This window comes from Solanum dulcamara, chromosome 11, assembly GCF_947179165.1.
Source record: "Solanum dulcamara chromosome 11, daSolDulc1.2, whole genome shotgun sequence".
Classification (NCBI taxonomy): Eukaryota; Viridiplantae; Streptophyta; class Magnoliopsida; order Solanales; family Solanaceae; genus Solanum; species Solanum dulcamara.
The window spans coordinates 54,673,121-54,692,212 of NC_077247.1; the positions used below are offsets into that span (position 1 = coordinate 54,673,121).

The following is a 19,092-nucleotide window of genomic DNA, read 5'->3' on the forward strand; positions in this document are numbered from 1 at the left end:
TTTTGCTTGTAAGAAACCAAACGCGTCCTATAACAATTGGCTATTGTAAGGCTTCCTTTTTAAAGAAAAAAAATATACACATACATGATAATTTAAAAAATGAATTGTGAAAAAAGAAAAGGAAAAAGGGTATCATTGGAAAGACACACGAGTGGAGAAAATGGAAGAACCAATAAAGCATAGTAGCTTACACTGTTGTAGCCAATCGAAGGACGAGGTAGCCACGAGGCCCACCATAACTTTTTTTACCACATATTATAACATGATTCATTTAGAGATGACGCTTTCAATAAAAAAAAAATCATATTCAAGACTCAAAATTAAAATCTCTAATAAAAAATAAAATAATTTCACCACTTCACCACAATTCATATCGATAGGTCCATCATTACTATGCTGGCGTCACCACTATTTCTCACATTAAAACCAAGCTCTATAGAATTTTGTCACCTACTAATATTATCTTAATTATCAGTGTGTTTGATAACTCATTAGAATGACACAAGTATTAATATGGGTGAATTTGAATTAATACTATATATGTAAAACATTGAGTTTTGAAATAGCAAAAGCATTGAGTTTAAATGAATTTGATTTTTTGGGTTAAATGATGTTTTGAGTAATATGTTTTGAAGTACAATGATTTGATGAAGAGGTAATGATGATGATGATGCATTGAGATGAGTTTGATATTTTAAATTAAAGTCCAATAAGACTAGATGATGAGGTTAATATGAGCACATATTTTTGGAGTAGTATTGAGCACCGAGTTGGGTAAGAGTTTAATTGACTCAAAATTCAGAACTATGTAGCCAACGTAGGATAGAGGCTATGCCTCTTAAGTCCCAAAAAGAGGACTTTGATGATTGATCCAGATAGTGATGTCATTTATTCTGGCAAGGTATTGGATAGATGTGGCAATGGCATCGCTTCGTTGTATCATCACTAGTTCATAAGTGATAGTTGTCGGTTAGAGAAACTTCCAACTAAGTAAGCATTGCTTATTATTATTTTTAAACTTGCATTACATATTGATGTTGAGATGATGTTGAGTTCTGAGTTGAGTCTTCTTGAGAGGAGTTTTTTGATATCTGCCCTTACTTTCCTGCAATTTTACATACTCGTATATTTTATGTACTGACGTCATTCGACTTGTATCGTTTTATGATGCAGATACAGGTGTTAGAGATCCTCAACAGGCACATCGTTGAAAATCATTACTTTCCAATTATTTAGTGAGTCTTTCTTATATTCGGAGAAACTCTTTATCATTTTATTACTATTGAGTATTATGTTTCTTTTGAAGTAGCTATGGACATGTTATTGGCAGCGTCTGATAGTATTAGAGGCTTCATAGACAGAGTTTGATGATATAATTAGAGTAGTTCTCCTTTGAAACTACTTTTTCTAAGGACTATTTTTTTCCTTTGATGTTGATGATGGCAAGCCCACATAAGTAATCTTATTTTCACTTAAGTCTTCTGCTGATGAACGAATGAGTAATGAGACTAAGTGATTCTCTCAGAGGTCAGAGATGATTTTTGAGTACCGGTCATGCCTTGGGGCGTGACAACATTCTACTTAGCATTGTTCTTCTATACCCTATCAAATGACTCCTAAGTGATTTTTGATTTACTACTTTTTTATGTATGATAAATATGCATAAAATATTACTCTCCTTTATCCAACATATTGATGTTTAACCTCTGTCGGATTGTATGGTATGCGAGATGTAATAAGTAAGGATATTCTATAGAATTAATTTATTCCATATTGTATATAGAAAATAATTCCACCAGTTACCATTTTGGCACAAATAATGGAATAGAAGAAATTGAGAATTAGCTAAAATCTCAAATTAAATATAAAATAAAATTAATTCAATTTTTTTTTTACCAAAATTGTTATTTTTAGCTCATATACTAAACGACCCCTAAAAATTAGTCTAAGATAATTGATATTTGATAAAACCCAAAACCTATTTAATTCCTTTTCTCAAATTTATCCTTGACACATTCCTAAATTAATGTACAAATTTAATGATGTACTCCCTCCGTTTTTATTTCTATGTCACTATTTTAAGTTTTACTTTTCTTAAGAAATTAGATAAATTTGTCATTGTACCTTTATTTAGTGTTATCTTGAAGTTAGTTTTCAATAAATGAACATAAATTAATTTATTTTAATTAATAAAATTGATCAATGAATATGAATAAATCATTTAGTTTTCTATATTGGTCAAATTCATACCTTTAATACTAATATCTCTCAAGGTAAAAAGAGGAATAATAGTGTTGTTTATGTAATAGTTTTATGAAATAATAAGTATTATGAAACATCTATTTATAATAAGGACAGGATAATATATATATATATATATATATATATATATATATATATATATATATATATGGAAACAGAGGGAGTACTATATAACAACCTTAAAAGCAAAACAAAATCACCATTAAATGTATTTTAGTCAAAATCCATCATACCTTTTAAGAGTAAGAGCCCGTTTGGATTGACTAAAAAAAATTAACTTTTAAGTTAAAAAATAAAAATTCAAACTTAAATGACTTATAAGTTAAAAAATAAAAAATAGGAAGAGTCCTACTTTTGATTTTTAACTTATTTTAAGTCATTTGTCAAATACTCTTATAAATTAAAAATGACTTACTTTTATTTTAATTTTAATCTAAAAAAAATATTTATCATAATTTTTTAACCTAACAAAATTATAAGCTACGTATTTCTTTCTCGTAGGAGTTTGAGATGACAAATTAGGCACTCAACTGGCCAACTTTCACTCCAAGAACTTTTTTTTTATATGTGCAGTTGTGTCTCTTCACTACCCAGTAGTGGACCCTTGATGTTGGAGACTTTTATACTGGTTTGGATATCCTAAACTTGTAGTCTTGCAACCTCCTCCTCCTTCCTTCTCATCTTTCTTTCTTTCAGAAAAATTATTGAGAAATTAGATCGAAAGAATGAGTCTTTCAACAACAATTACGACTTGGGGTCACACCCATTATGCCCTTTGTGACGTTGTAAATAACGGCAGATCCAGATTTTGCTCTCCTGGATTCATGCCTCATCTGAAGATGAAATTCTCCACTAACCCTCCTTCTCTTTCTGTCTCAGCTGTTCTTACCAAGAAGCAAACAGATGCGGAAAGCAAGAGCAAGAAACAAGCAATGGACTTCAAAGAATACGTTCTTGAAAAGGCTATTTCTGTGAACAAGGCTTTGGAATCTGCAGTCTCTTTGAAGGAGCCGGTCAAGATTCATGAGTCCATGAGGTACTCTCTTCTTGCTGGTGGGAAAAGAATCCGACCCATGTTGTGTATAGCTGCTTGTGAGCTTGTTGGTGGGGTTGAGTCCACAGCCATGCCAGCAGCTTGTGCTGTTGAGATGATTCACACCATGTCTTTGATTCATGATGACCTTCCTTGTATGGATAATGATGATCTTAGAAGAGGGAAGCCAACAAATCACAAGATTTATGGTGAGGATGTGGCTGTTTTATCAGGGGATGCACTTCTTGCATTAGCCTTTGAGCACATTGCTACTCAAACAAAAGGGGTTCCTTCTGATAGAATTGTGAAGGTGATTGGTGAGTTGGCTAAGTGTATTGGTGCAGAGGGACTTGTAGCTGGTCAGGTTGTAGATATAATTTCAGAGGGAATTTCTGATGTTGATTTAAAGCATTTAGAGTTCATTCATTTGCACAAGACTGCAGCTTTGTTAGAAGGGTCAGTGGTGCTAGGGGCTATCTTAGGAGGGGCAGCAGATGAAGATGTGGAGAAGTTAAGGAAGTTTGCAAGATGTATTGGGTTGTTATTTCAAGTTGTGGATGATATTCTTGATGTCACAAAGTCTTCTCAGCAATTGGGGAAAACAGCTGGGAAGGACTTGGTTGCTGATAAGGTAACTTATCCCAAACTGATAGGTATTGAGAAGTCTAGGGAGTTTGCTGAGGAGTTAAACAAAGATGCAAAAGCTCAGCTTGTTGGATTTGATCAGGAGAAAGCAGCTCCACTGTTTGCTCTTGCAAATTATATTGCTTATAGAGAGAATTAAATTGTAACAACAGGATTCTCAGTGATTCCTGATAGTATTAAACAATGAAAACATGAATTTCTGGTCAACCAATTTGTACATTTAAAGTTTTAGAAGTTAGTTCAAGGAGAGGACGGACATGAGTCTGTACATTTAAAGATTCAAACTTCTAACTTCTTGAATGAAATAATGGCCAATACGCCATTTCTATTCTCCTTCACTTTAAGAATGTCATGGTTTTTCAATTGATATCTGGGATATAAATCCTTATTCACATCATTAGCTGTGGATGTATTTGCCCATTTGTTGTTAACTCTATTTCTTGCTTTCATATAAGATATAAGCACCTTTTTCTACTATTTGTTTCATTTCTTTCCTTTGGCTGTTGCAGCACTTCCTTGGTGGCTTTCACTTTGGAAATCAATATATCTTAAAGTCCTGCCAGTGAGACCATTATGTGGATAAAATCTTCCACCCACCCTCTAATGGTATAAACAAAATACGAAAGAGCCAACTCATGCGTTACAGCACAGGTCCCATAAGTTTTTGGCTTGAGGGACCCAGTCTGTATATTTGGAACTCATCTCAATCCTATTAGTAATTAAAAAAGGTTAGTCAAGAGAAGTTTGACTTTATTCTGAGATAGCTTCCACCCTACTGCTTTGGCTTGAATGCTTGTTCCTCAGTAAATCCGTCATATTATAGTAAGTTACATAGTCATTCACCAGATCAGAGAAACAATTTAGCAGACTTCTCAAGTTAAGAGTCATGTCTATGCTAAAAGGAGTAATCCGCAGTCTTGCAAAACTGAGTACAAGAGATACTCCAGATAAATTCAGATCTGCAGGAACAAAGTTGCTTCTTTCTTCAGAGGAAACAACAGAGGTTATATTCCTCCCAAAAGGAAGAACCTTTTGTAATAGCACAGATCTTTCCAAGAATGAAGCTGAAGTTATCAAACATGAAAACAAATGCAGAGAAGCTGGAAAGACAAGAAGTAACTTTGATTTCAAAAGTTATATGCTTCAAAAGATCAAATCTGTCAATCAAGCCTTAGATGCTGCTGTCCCAATCAGAGAGCCTATCAAGTTCCATGAAGCAATGAGATACTCGCTCCTTTCTGAAGGCAAGCGGTTTTGCCCTGTACTCTGCATTGCCGCCTGTGAGCTTGTTGGTGGCCAAGAATCAACAGCAATGCCTGCTGCTTGTGGAATGGAGATGATACATGCTATGTGTATGATGCACGACGACCTTCCCTGCATGGACAGCGATGATCTCCGTCGAGGAAAGCTGTCACATCACAAGGTTTATGGCGAAAATGTCACTGTTCTAGCTGGTTATTCCCTTGTTGCCTTAGCATTTCAGTATATGACAACAGCCACTAAAGGGGTACACCCAAAAACAATGGTTCGTGCTGTTGGAGAACTAGCAAGATTGATAGGACCAGAGGGGGCAGCGGCTGGCCAGGTGCTTGACTTGCTATGTGGAGGTAAATCTGATACTGGATTAGATGAGCTCGAGTATATTCATCGTCACAAGACTGCAGACTTTGCAGAGGCTGCGGCTGTTGTAGGAGCAATGCTTGGTGGTGCATCCGAGGAGGAGATTAATAGACTTGGGAAATTCTCCAAATGTCTTGGACTGCTGTTTCAGGTTGTGGATGACATTCTTGATGTGACTAAATCCTCTGAGCAATTAGGAAAGACAGCGGGGAAGGATTTGTTGGCTAACAAATTGACTTACCCAAAGATGATTGGCATTGACAAGTCCAAAGAATATGCTCAAAAACTTAATAAGGAGGCCAAGGAGCAGCTTGTTGGTTTTGATCTAGAAAAGGTAGCTCCACTACTTGCTATGGCAGATTTCGTTCTTAATCGGCAAAAATGATCTCATTTGGATGATTATGCCCATATTATTTAACTTTGATTGTGCACATTATTTTCATGTAAGGACATAGTAGAGAGCAGAGCTCTTTCAGCTCCATGAGATTTATCAGGAAATATGAATGCTGCTTACCTTTTTAATGTTGTACTCGCTGGTAAATTCATATGTTAAAATCCCATATGTAGCACTGTGGATGTTAGTTTTTATGAATATCTTTTTATGTCTATGTTACTCTTCTCTTTGGAAAAAAGAAAAATGATGGAAATTACTACGAAAAAAAAGGCAATCAATGGAAAAACTGAATGAAAGCTTTTAAATAAAAAAAAGGATACGCCGTTGCCGGGGATCGAACCCGGGTCACCCGCGTGACAGGCGGGAATACTTACCACTATACTACAACGACTGCTTATTCTTCTGTAGACCAAATTCTTTTATATTATAAATAATTAATTACTTTAAAAACTTTATAAATAATAGGGGAACACATTAATAAATATTACTCGATATCTAAATACTTTTGAAGGCAAATGATTATTTATTTAGTAGAGACTTTTAGGCTTTTAACATTAATTGAAATGAAAACAACAAAGTTTTTATTGACCTAAGAGATGTGTCAAGTCACCTTTACCATGGCCAAAAAATATATAAATATGTGAATTTTTATAAATGTCTTAAATAGATATCAAAATTCGTATTCATACTTTATTAACATATAATAAGAAGACAAATAATGGTAAGTTATGTTTGGTCTCCGTTTGTTGTAACAAATTAAAATTGTTTAAACCTCAATCTGATCACTTTAATAATTTTATTAATTTGGCTTTGACTTGAGTCATTATATGTTTTTCTAATCTTCTTTGCTTATTGTTTATGTGTATTTTTCTCCTAATTAACTAACTCCTTTAATTTATTATTGAATGTAGATAATCATGTAAATGGTTGAGAAGAAGAGATATGTGGGAAATACTTGGGTCCATGCACAAATAATCCATAATCATCATTTTGGTTACGGTGATACAATTTGTTGTTGTGTTGCGAGGTCAAAATCTATATATTAGAAGAACCTTTATTGAAATTCAATTATGACGCAATTAGCTCATGGGAAATAATCTTTGTTTTGTTTTTGTTTTTAAGTCTCTCTTTCTTTTGCATTGACCTTGAGATTCTTTTGGTAAATTGTCGTATTAATGGAAAAGTTATTAAAAGAGTATTTTATTTCATTATTTTTTTTACGTTGAATCTTACAATTTCATATATACATGTGCGGAGCATAGAAGTAAAAATAAGGGCTCCCTCTTCGCCTTTATCCTCACTAATATTGAAAAGTAATTTCTCGTGTTCTTGTTACTTAATGCATTTCAACAACTTCTACAATTGTAATGAGCCAAAGTAATATATCATAAAAAATATCTATCTTCTGCTTGTACATCATGAAGTAAGGCATATTTAAGTGGTAATTTACTTCTTGCTTACCTTAATGATCTAGTTTGTTCATTGGATTCTTGGCAAGAATTTGGGTTTTTACTCAACTTTGTGGTTTGATCTCGCTGAAAGGTCTAAATCCCTTTTCTACTTCAAAAACTTATTCTAAAATAAAATATAGATGTTATAAATAAAATGACAAATAAACTTAAGAAGAGGAGGAGAGAGTAAATGAGTAATCTTATTGTTTTCTTCTCTTTTTGTGTGTTCATCCATGCTTACAAGAATGCCTATTTATAGACCTAAAAGAATAAACAAAATGTGGTGGAAATATATAATAGTTGAAATAAATTATGGTGGAGGATAAGATATAGTGAAAACAAATTATGGTGGTGGATAAGATATAGTGAAAATAAATTGTGGTGGAGAATAACATGGACATATATTATTTTGTAATACTCCCCCTTATATGTCCATGTAAAATAAAGGTTCTAATTAAAGAACAAGTATATATCTTTATTTCTGATACGCATTATTTATTGACTCATTAAAAATCTTATCAGGAAAAATCCATTGGGATAAAAATCTTGATTAAGGAAAAAAGAGTGCAATACGTATTTACTCCCTCTGATGAGAACATCACTTAATATCACGAAGACGATGCATTCCAATTCTGTATCTCATTTTCTCAAAGATTGAAGTCGGCAATGCTTTGATAAACATATCTGATAAATTGTCATTTGAACGAACTTGTTGGACATCTATTTCACCCTTCTTTTGAAGCTCATGAGTAAAAATTTTTTTTAGTGAAATATGTTTTTATTCTGTCTCCTTTGATGTATCATCCCTTCAGTTGAGCTATACATGCAACATTGTCTTCGTACAATATTGTTAGAACATCTCTTTTCAAAGAAAGACCACATGTTTCTTGAATGTGTTGAGTTATTGATCTTAACCAAATGCATTCTCGACTTGCTTCATAAATAACTATTATCTTTGCATGATTTGAAGAAGTGAAAATCATAGTTTTCTTTGTTAAACGCCATGATATAGTTGTACCACCACATGTAAATAAATAGCATGTCTGCGATCGAACTTTATGGGGATTAAACAGATATCCACCATCTGCATAACCAATCAATTGTGGCGTGGATTCATTTGAGTAAAACAATCCCATATAATTGGTCCTCCAGAGGTATCTGAATATATGCTTAATTCCATTTCAGTGTCTTCGTGTTGAAGAAGAACTAAATCTTGCTAACAAGCTTATAGAGAAGCTATAGCTGGTCTAGAATTATTGGCAAGATACATTAGTGCACCAATTACACTAAGATATGGTATTTCAGCACCAATACGTTCTTCGTCATTTTCATGAGGTCGAAACAGATCTTTATTAATATCAATAGATCTTACAACCATTGGGGTACTCAATGAATGTGTTTTATCCATATAAAAGCTCTTTAAAATATTTTCAGTATATGTTGATTGATGGACAAATATCCCACTTGCAAAATATTCAATTTGTAGACCAAGATAAAAAAATTTCTTTTCGAGGTCTCTCATTTCAAACTCTTTTTTCAACATCTAATGTTATTATTACAAATTCAGATCCAGACCTTTTCATGAAGACACAAGGAAAAATTGGATCATTTTTAAACCCTTCTTGTAGCAAATATCCGCTAAGATAATTGTACCACATGCGCCCTAATTATTTCAACCCGTATAAGAATTTCTGAAACATTTATTGAACAAGTTTTTAGAGAATTCTTGTATGCTTCGGGCACTTTGAATCCTTCGGGATTTTCATAAAAATATCGTGGTCCAATGAGCCACATCAATAGGTAGTGATCACGTCCATTAGGTGCATTTCAAGCTTTTCATGCTTTATACCTTACAACTTCACCTTTTTTATTTCGTTTACGCACAAAAACCCATTTGTATCCTACTGGCTAGACACCTTCACGTATTCGGATTATTGATCCGAAAACTTTACATTCTTCAAGTGAAGTTAACTCTGCTTGAATTGCATCCTTCCATTTTGGCCAATTATTTTTCTGTCTACATTCATTGACAGATTTTGGTTCAAGATCCTCATCTTGTTGCATTATTTTAATAACAACATTAAAAGCAATAATATTATCGACCACAATATCAGTTCAATTTCACTTCTTTCCTATCTATACATAACTTATTGAGATTTCTTTATTCTCATTATCCACCACAATTGCCTCCAAATTATGATCATTTATTCCTTTTCTTTTTCGAGAATTTTTATCTTTGGAACCAATTGGTCTTTCACGTTTTAAGCATGACCTAGACTTATTTGCCTGAACAAGTTGTCCTATCAGAACATCAACTCGAACTTGAGCATTAGCAGCTGTGATATGCGATTTTGTAACCCATGGAAGGTTAGTAAATGCATCCAACAGTTGGTTTACAATATTCTGCAAATAAATCAACTTTTGAACTTCTTGCTCACATTCATTTGTTCGAGGATCTAAATAAGATAGTGACAATGAATTCCAATCTATCTCATTTTTCAATTGCTTATGTTATCCTCCTAATGTTGGGTATACTGATTCATCAAAATGACAATTAGTGAATCTTTTCATAAATAAATCTCCAGTAACAAGTTTCAAATATTTTATAATAGAAGGAGATTTATACCCCACATATATTTTTATTCTTCTTTGGGGATTCATTTTTATGCGGTGCGGTGGAGCAATTGAGACATATATCGCACATCCAAATTTTCTAAGATGGGATATATTTGGCTCCCTTCTAAAAGCCAACTGTAATGGGGAAAATTAATGAAAATTTATTGGCCTTATACGCACAAGTGCTGCTGCATGCAGAATAACATGCCCCCATACCGAAAGAGAAAGTTTTGTCCTCATTAGCAATGGTCTAGCTATCAATTGGAGGTGTTTAATCAATAATTCTACTAAACCATTTTGAGTGAGAACATGAGCAACTAGATGCTCAACTTTTATTTCAACCGATATATAATAATCATTAAATGATTGAGATGTAAATTCACCAGCATTAACAAGACGAATTGTCTTTATTGCATAATCTGGAAATTGTGCTCTTAACCTTATAATTTGAGCTAACAATCTCGCAAAAGTCATATTGCGAGTTGATAATAAACACACATGTGACCATCTTGTAGATGCATCTATTAAGACCATATAATATTTAAATAGTCCAAATGAAAGGTGAATTGACCCATATATCACCCTGTATACGTTCCAGAAATGCAGAGAATTCAATCCTAATCTTAGTTGTTGATGGTTTAATAATTAGTTTTCCTTGGGAACAAGCAACACAAGAGAATTCCTTAGATTGAAATTTTTTCTAATTCTTCAAAGTGTGCTCATGTGAATTCTCGATAATTCTGCGCATTATATTATAACCGGGATGGACTAGCCGGTCATGCCAAATGATAAATTTATTATGATCAATAAATCTTTTATTTACCATGGCATGTGATTCAACCACATAATACTTGTGTGGTATAACCCAGAAGAAAGTACATGTAATTTTTCATGCACAAATCTTTTTCCTATTTTTATTGTAGTAATATAAAGGTACTCAATATTTCCTTCATTAGTAGTTTCAATATGATAAGCCATTTTGCCGAATAACTTTGAAACTTAATAAGTTTCTTTGAGACTTACTACAATACAAAGCATTATTAATAACCAATATTGTTCCCCAAGGTAGTGATAAGGCTGCTCTTTCAGCGCCTCAATTATTTTTGTACTATCGGATATTGTATTAAATTGACCCCTTTCATAACCAAATGAGAGAAATATTTATTTTCCCAATTGAAGACTGAGAAATTTATTTATCTTCATAAAATAAAAATGCATTATAAGAAATAAAATAAGTAACAATATTACTAGAAAACATAAGTCCTCTTTTTTATTTTCTTTTTTAAATAGATAAAAGTAAAAATATAACAATCAAAAGTACATAAAAACGACAACATATTGTAAATCATACAATAAAATTAAACATCAATTACAATCTCTAAAGAAGTCTTCATCCTCCAAATGAGTAATATCATTGAGGTCATTAAAATCGTCATCCTTCAAAGCCAAATTTGCTTCAATATTATCATTATGCGAAGGTTTTGCCTAAACATTATTTTCAAATGTCAAGTGTGACTCTATCCGAGCATTAGAAGAAGAGGTACCACCTCTATTTGCTTTTTTTTGAAGGGATTTTGATAAAACCTCACAAAATCCTCACGCGTCCGACATTCATTTTTCTAGTGGTCTTTCATGCCACAACGATGACAGTTACTTCTTGAAAAACCGCTTTGAGAACTCATATTGTTCTCCTTTTTATGTTGACCACCACCACGATGATTATTATATCATCTTGTACCATTGCCACATCCATACACATTATTGTGGCCACGATTTTTATTTTGTCTTCTTTCAGACTGGTCATGTGCTTCTACCATATTTGTTTTCGATAATGGAGTAGTTCTAGTGGGACGAGCTTCATGATTTTCATTAAAAGAGCATTATGTTGCTCATCCACCAAAAGGCATGAGATCAATTTAGAGTATTTTTGAAAATCTTTTTCACGGTATTACTGCAGTAATATCACATAAGAGACATGAAAAGTAGTTAGTGTCTTTTCCAACACGTCCTTATCATTTATAGTTTTCCCACATAATTTTAATTGAGAAGTTATTCTAAATACAACAGAATTATACTTAATTACAGTTTTAAATCTTGAAACTGTAAGTGCATCCAATCATAACGAGCCCTTGGCAATACTGTTGCCTTAAGTTGGTCATACCTTCCTTTTAAAACTTTCTACAATTCAAGTGGATCTTTCACTGTCAAGTATTCAACCTTTAGGCTTTCATCTAGATGATGACGAAGGAAAATTGTAGCCTTCGCTTTATTCTGACTTGATGCTTCATTTCCATCGATTATAGCATCACTAAGACCCTTAGCGGTAAGGTGGATTTCAGCATCAAGTACACATGACAAATAATTTTTGCCCGAAATTTCAAATGCCACAAATCCAATTTTGACATGATAAAAACTATCATAAAAATATTTAAATTAGATTAAACTAATAAAATTTTAACTATTAAAAATTAAGAAGAACTTATATGGTATTTTAATAAGAAAATTTATTTTCATTAATTAATACAGTCTACTACCACCTTATATTATATGAATAAGTGAATTGAATTTCAAGAAAATACATCTCAAACTCCATGCCACTTAAAAAATATGTCTCCAGTATTAATAATCGATCTTTCATTTTATTTATCTTTTATACTTGTCATAACAGTTTATTGCTATGCATAATTGAATATCCCTTTTTATCATTCTTAGATTACACTAAATCTCGTGCTTCTCTTATTTTGCACTTCAATACAATGAATCATCCATTCAAAAATATTAAAATGAAGATAACTTTGCATATCTTATAAGAGACTTCGTGCTGATAATATGTTATAACTAAAATGACAAATCAACTTAAGAAGAGGAAGAGAGAACAAATGAGTAATCTTATTATTTTTTTCTCTTTTTGTGTGTTTATCCATGCTTACAAGAATGCCTATTTATAAGCCTAAAAGAAGAAATAAAATATGATAAAAATACATTATGATGGAGAATAAAATATAGTAAAAACAAATTATGATGATGAATAAAATATAATGAAAATAAATTATGATGAAAAATAACATATACATATATTATTTTGTAACAATAGATATATACTTATAAGTTGGTTGCTGAAAGGGTAGAAGTGACAACATAATCTGGGAAGACCAAGGTCAAGCCCACAAATGAATAGCTACTTCAAAAACAGCAGAGACAACCAACTACAAGAGAAACACGTGTAGACACTATTTTTCACATTGGAAAAACGAAGTTGTTTATTCTTTGACACCTCCAAAGCTTCTTTGACTATTCCCTGACATCCACACACAACTCCCATCCTTCACCGTCCATCAAGTAAGATTGTTATTAGTAGTACTAATAATTTAATCAATTCACATGGAAATTGGACCCCATCACCACTCTATTTAATAAATCACCCCCACCAATATCCTCATTCAAATTTCTTTGCAAGTTCATTTCTTCTTCAGCCATGGCCACTGTTTCCTCAGCCTCTGTTGCTCTTAGAACCATTTCTTCTTCCTCATATAGGCTACCCTCTGCCTTCCCAACTACTACTTCTCTTTCGCAAAAGATCCAATCTTTTAAACTCCCTAACCCTCTCATTTCTCAAACTCATAGACTTACCACCTCCACTACTGCCTCTAGATCATTTCACTGGAAGCTCCAGAGCAGCGCAACAGATGCCACAAACAGTAAGAATATTTTACTTCTTTATCACATTTTATAAAACACCCTGAGTACAGTCTGTCATACTTAATTTTCTTTTTTTGGGGGGTGGGAATTTTCTTGGTTTCAGCTGAAGGTCAACAACTTAGTGTCTACGAGCTCAATGAACGTGATCGTGGAAGCCCTGCTTATCTTCGATTGAGCCAAAAGAATGTCAATTCACTCGGAGATCTTGTCCCCTTTAGCAACAAAGTATGTTTTTGCAATCAAAATACTCAAAAAGAAGGAATCTTTTCTTGATTTTTTTTTCCTGTTTTGCTTATTCTTGGTATGTTGCAGCTATATACCGCAGACTTAAAGAAGAGAATTGGAATAACGGCTGGACTATGCATTCTGATCAAGCACGAAGAGGAGAAGAAAGGGGATCGCTATGAAGCTATTTACAGCTTTTACTTCGGCGATTACGGTCACATCGCCGTTCAGGGATCGTACTTAACCTATGAGGACACTTATCTGGCCGTCACCGGTGGATCCGGCATATTTTCAGGGGTTTCCGGTCAAGTAAAATTGCAGCAAATCATCTTCCCTTTCAAGCTATTCTACACTTTTGACTTGAAGGGTATTCCGGATCTGCCGTCTGAGTTGTTGTGTAAGGCGGTTCCTCCGTCGCCGACGGTGGAGCCAGCACCTGAAGCTAAAGCTTGTGAGCCTGGGGCCACACTGAAAAATTACACTAATTGAGTGGGGGGTGTTGATGGGCAATCACCACTTTTCTTGGGGTCCTTTTGAATAATCAATAATGATGAGTTGTAGAATTTAAAAAAGAAAAATAATTGTCCTTTTGATTTGTATTTTTAGTATCTTAATTATTGTTGTTCGATTAACTATTCTGTACTTATTATATATGCCTAATAATTTTTATTTCTCCATTCTATCCTAGTGTAAGTTCCAACTTTATTCCTGTATAAGGTACAGAAATGAAAAAACGAGGGCAATTGGTAGTAATAAAATTTGGTCGTGCAAGGACATATTTGTTCAAAGTTTCATTAATGTTTACCACTCCTATTAAGCTTGAAAATGACACGTTTTTCTCACCTTTTTTTTTTCTTTTTCCATATAATGGTAGTGCTCATGAGTTCAAGTTGTTTTCAGTTTAAAGTGTTTTATGTTGTGTGGTATTGGGTGCATTCATCTTTTCCTTTCATCATTATGGCTATTGGCAACTTCTTTTTTTTTTTTATAATTTTTTTACCCCATTTTGGAGAATTTATAGTGTTTCCATACTTCCCCTCCAGTGTGACTCGAACCCAGGACCTACCGATCGTGGGTGGAGGTGCTTAACCAACTGAGCAAGCCTCACTTGTCCTATTCGCAACTTCAACTACCAGATTTTATGATAATATGAATTTTTGAGAGATTTTTTATTATTTAAAATAATTAAATTGTTATTAAAATTTTATATTTTTTAGGAAATAAATTATATTACTTGTAAAAAAGTTATATTTATGACTTTATAAGGATAATAGTGGAAAATATAAATTGTATGAATCCCCAATCCAAACAAATCATAAAAATAAAAATTCTTTCAACTTTCTCTAACATTAAGATGCTTCCTCCCACTTTCCTTTCCCTTTCTTACCAAACAAAATCTGGAGAATATTAGCAACTAACTTTAATTAATTAGAAACACAAAAGCAGCCACGAACACCTAACACGATCCTAAAGTCCATAACATGTGATTCACTTATGATTTGTCTTCTTTTAAATTGATAATATATATACAATAAATTAATTAGTATAGTATAGTCATATTTGTCCGCCTCAAAAACGCGAGCAGTTGTAAAGTACTGCTCCATATTCCAAAGAAAATTTTCCAGCTCTTTGGCCGATCTTGAATCAGTGAAAGGTTTTGGGTCAGGGATTTTCACCTTAGAGCGGTCCGCATCATGACCTGCTTGGGGAGCAGCAGCCATCGCCCTACGTAGTATTACCACTTCAAGGTTTAAGGTTTCGTTCTCCCTTTTCAGACCTTCGATCTGACCCGAGGTCGTCTCGCGAAATCATTTTCCGCAAGCCGTCCTCGGGTCAGATCGAGGGTCTGAAAAGGGAGAACGAAACCTTAAACCTTGAAGTGGTAATACTACGTAGGGCGATGGCTGCTGCTCCCCAAGCAGGCCATGATGCGGACCGCTCTAAGGTGAAAATTCCTGAACCAAAACCTTTCACTGGTTCAAGATCGGCTAAAGAGATGGAAAATTTTCTTTGGGATATGGAGCAGTACTTTACAACTGCTCGCGTTTCTGAGGCGGACAAGTTTGGCATCATTATTTACATAAAAATAGCTAAAATCATAGGAAATATATAGTGACTATATAATATAATTTGTCAAAAGTCGTAAAAGGTATACACTGACTATACATATAAATTACTTATAAATGAGTTATACACTGAATACATATTATAATAATATAAAAAACACTGAATATAAAATTAGGTGGAGTGTTTAATAATCTGTGTTCATTAACACGTGCTTAAGAATATAAAATCAGTTAGATTTTGGATACTGGATACTGGATGCCGTTTTCCCTACCCCAACTGACTCTTTATATTAATTTTATTTAATTTATGGAGCTCATGCACTTGATGGGCCTATTTATTACTTGAAATTCAAGGTCTTATTTTTTTAAGAAAGAAATCCAACCAGTACGTAGATTTACAATAACATAATGATTGTAATTATCCGTTGGAATACAATAAATCACGATTAAGTATATCAATGTGCAGTTTTTGTTTTTTTTTAGCAAATGAAGATTACAAATATGCTGAAGATTTGATAATACAAAGAATGGTCTGCTAAAAATTGAAATGTCTTCTGCTGGCAGATTTAATCCATGTGGCCTATGAAAAAAATTTAAGATAAGGAATTCTTTGTTAATCGCTAATTTAAGTAGGTCTACTTGTTTGTTAAGATTGTATAAGAGTTAAAGAAAGTGTTTGATAGTTTTTACCTATGGTTATTAGAAAAAATACAATTTGATTTTAAATCTTTGCTTAGAAAACTTATTACCAAATATAATTTCAAACTTCAAATCTAATTTTAGTGAAATCAATATTTGTGTGATATATCAATTTCAAGAATTTCCTAAGTCTATTAATCTCTCCTCCTCGGATGCACCATCGCGACCTCTGCGAAGTCTACACTCTGCAACTATGAGTATACTCGAGCTCTTCTAATCCAATATCAATAAATTTATCTCCACACAACAAGTCGAAAATGATGTATACTCTATATTAGTACGATTGCTTTAGAAGTAATCAAAACTGATTATTTCCTCTTAGATATACCAAGTGCAGGCCGGAGACACCACTTATCCATATTAGTGAAGTATTTGACTTGTTGAGAAAGATTATTCTAGCCAAAATATAATTTTAGTTCATCCAAATTGTTACCATATGTAGCCAATAAGTGAGCTTCTTCATTTAAAAAGATCTTTGATCTCCTCTGCCTCAAAGGAATTAATATCTGAATTGTTGATAACACAATCAACCATTATTTTAAAACCATTCTCGATCGGCTTCAACTGCATTTTGTCATTTGTGATGCACCACTTGATACCAAATAAAAAAGCTTTCAATTTAGTCACGTACATCTTTTACTTCGCCTAAATTCGTTGATTTTGCTCCTGCCAGAAATTACTAGTACCCTCCTCTGGTGGCATGCTATAGGCACGCTTGCCAGTTTTTTTTTTTTTTTTATGACAATAAAATTCATAGTTGCTATTTGGATGCGTATAGGGTAAAAATTCTAAAAGAGATAATTTTGCATTATACAAATCCAATGTGACGAGCTTGATTCGAAAGAAAAACTCCTAGTTTTAAACTTGAGACCACTAACATTAAAGTTTCAAATTCAAATCAGGCCACACCTCAAAAGGTGCTTGTCAATTTTGAGTCCCCAATGATCCCCACAAGCACTCACATGCCAAGTATATCGTTTAATTAATTAAAAACAACCTATAAGGCATGATCTTCCATAAGTCTCCTTTAATTTCCATCCTTTTAACCTTTCAAACTTGTCAAAAATATCTCAACCAAAATTATATACTATTTTCTACAGTACTACAGGTATAATTCAACTTATATTAGTTGTTCATTATTATTATTAAATTTTTAATTAATTATTTTGTAAGTGACCTAATTTATTTATCTCATTGATACATCGAACACATTTGACTATACTATATTAATATGTGATTTTATGAATATAGTAAATGGGTTTAGCTACATCTCGTGCGTCTCGTCTCCTCCTTCTCCAAACATCAACGTTAACGTTGCCACAAAAAAACCGGTCCAGAATCCAATCTTGTTTCTTGGGGATTTTAATTAAAAGAGATTTTTGAGTTATCTATTTGAGGATATAGGACACAAGTTTTAAAAATTGGGTAAAAGGGACTCTAGTATAATTAGTGATTAATGAGTTATGCTAATTTTAAAAAGAATATTTTTATACACCCCAAAGTTTTGTTATTTACAAATAGGTCCAACATATAAGAGGGTTGTAAAAAACACCTAAACAACTTAGGGTTGTTTAAATATCTTCTGGTTGTTTGAACTAAACAACTTTTGATTGTTTAAACAACTTCTGGTTGTTTGAACTAAACAACTTAGGGTTGTTTAAATATCTTCTGATTGTTTGAACTAAACAACTTTTGGTTGTTTAAATATTTTTTGGTTGTTTAAATAACTTTTGTTGTTTGAACTAAACAATTTAGGGTTGTTTAAATATCTTCTGGTTGTTTGAACTAAACAACTTTTGGTTGTTTAAATATCTTCTTGGTTGCTTGAACAACTCATGTTTATATAAACATTTACAACATATCCTCTCTTCTGTTCTCATCTCTTTTCATCAATTTTTTAATATAGTTTTCACAATCAAATCGAAGTGAAGAAAAAAATGAGAATGAAACATCCAAAGAAGAAGAAGATGGAAACACAAAAAGTTTAAACATAAAGGGAAAAACAGAGAAGGAAAAAAGTAAAGAAGTTAATGAAGAAGAAGATGAAAGAAAAAAAAAAGAGCGTTAAAAAAATGAAGAAAAGAGAAGAGAGGAGAAGAGGGAAATGAAGAACAGAAGAGAGAAGAGTTGAGGGGAATGAAGAACAGAAGAGAGAAGAGAAGAGGGAAATAGAGAAAAGTTTAAAAAGTGGAGTAAATGAATGAAAATTAGGGTTTTATTAAAAGTTTTTGATTTTTTAATTTTTACCCTAAACTTTTAAATATTCTAATTCAACCCCATCTCTTCATAATTAACATCTAATTAAAAATTTATAATAAAAAAAATTAAAAAAAAATACAAATCCCCTATCTTTCATTTAACTCTCAAAGGTCTCTTTTACCT

General features: G+C 32.8%; 3 protein-coding genes and 1 non-coding gene across 4 annotated transcripts; 3 read left to right on the plus strand and 1 right to left on the minus strand.

Annotated features, from left to right (window-relative positions):
- The first annotated feature begins 2,798 nt into the window (after positions 1–2,798).
- LOC129873398 (geranylgeranyl pyrophosphate synthase, chloroplastic-like) lies at positions 2,799–4,278 on the plus strand. Its single transcript, XM_055948485.1, has one exon. The coding sequence runs from the start codon at positions 2,988–2,990 to the stop codon at positions 4,077–4,079; it is 1,092 nt and encodes a 363-aa protein (XP_055804460.1). The 5' UTR covers positions 2,799–2,987; the 3' UTR covers positions 4,080–4,278.
- Positions 4,279–4,295: 17 nt separating this feature from the next.
- Positions 4,296–6,144, plus strand: LOC129873397 (geranylgeranyl pyrophosphate synthase 7, chloroplastic-like). Its single transcript, XM_055948484.1, has one exon. The coding sequence runs from the start codon at positions 4,827–4,829 to the stop codon at positions 5,943–5,945; it is 1,119 nt and encodes a 372-aa protein (XP_055804459.1). The 5' UTR covers positions 4,296–4,826; the 3' UTR covers positions 5,946–6,144.
- Positions 6,145–6,273: 129 nt separating this feature from the next.
- TRNAD-GUC (transfer RNA aspartic acid (anticodon GUC)) lies at positions 6,274–6,345 on the minus strand. Its single transcript has one exon. It is a non-coding gene; the product is annotated as a tRNA-Asp (tRNA).
- A 7,098-nt stretch (positions 6,346–13,443) lies between these two features.
- Positions 13,444–14,625, plus strand: LOC129874688 (allene oxide cyclase, chloroplastic-like). The gene is made up of 3 exons (XM_055950013.1): positions 13,444–13,719; positions 13,824–13,945; positions 14,033–14,625. Exons 1-3 carry the CDS (start codon positions 13,497–13,499, stop codon positions 14,432–14,434), a joined length of 747 nt encoding a protein of 248 aa, XP_055805988.1. The 5' UTR covers positions 13,444–13,496; the 3' UTR covers positions 14,435–14,625.
- Positions 14,626–19,092: the final 4,467 nt, after the last annotated feature.

Bases quoted from the DNA above. Each gene is read 5' to 3' on its own strand.
- LOC129873397 (XM_055948484.1), top strand. From the start codon at position 4,827: ATGTCTATGCTAAAAGGAGTAATCCGCAGTCTTGCAAAACTGAGTACA.
- LOC129874688 (XM_055950013.1), top strand. From the start codon at position 13,497: ATGGCCACTGTTTCCTCAGCCTCTGTTGCTCTTAGAACCATTTCTTCT. The intron at 13,720-13,823 runs GTAAGAATATTT...TCTTGGTTTCAG, and splicing joins CGCAACAGATGCCACAAACA to CTGAAGGTCAACAACTTAGT. The intron at 13,946-14,032 runs GTATGTTTTTGC...GGTATGTTGCAG, and splicing joins TTGTCCCCTTTAGCAACAAA to CTATATACCGCAGACTTAAA.
- LOC129873398 (XM_055948485.1), top strand. From the start codon at position 2,988: ATGAGTCTTTCAACAACAATTACGACTTGGGGTCACACCCATTATGCC.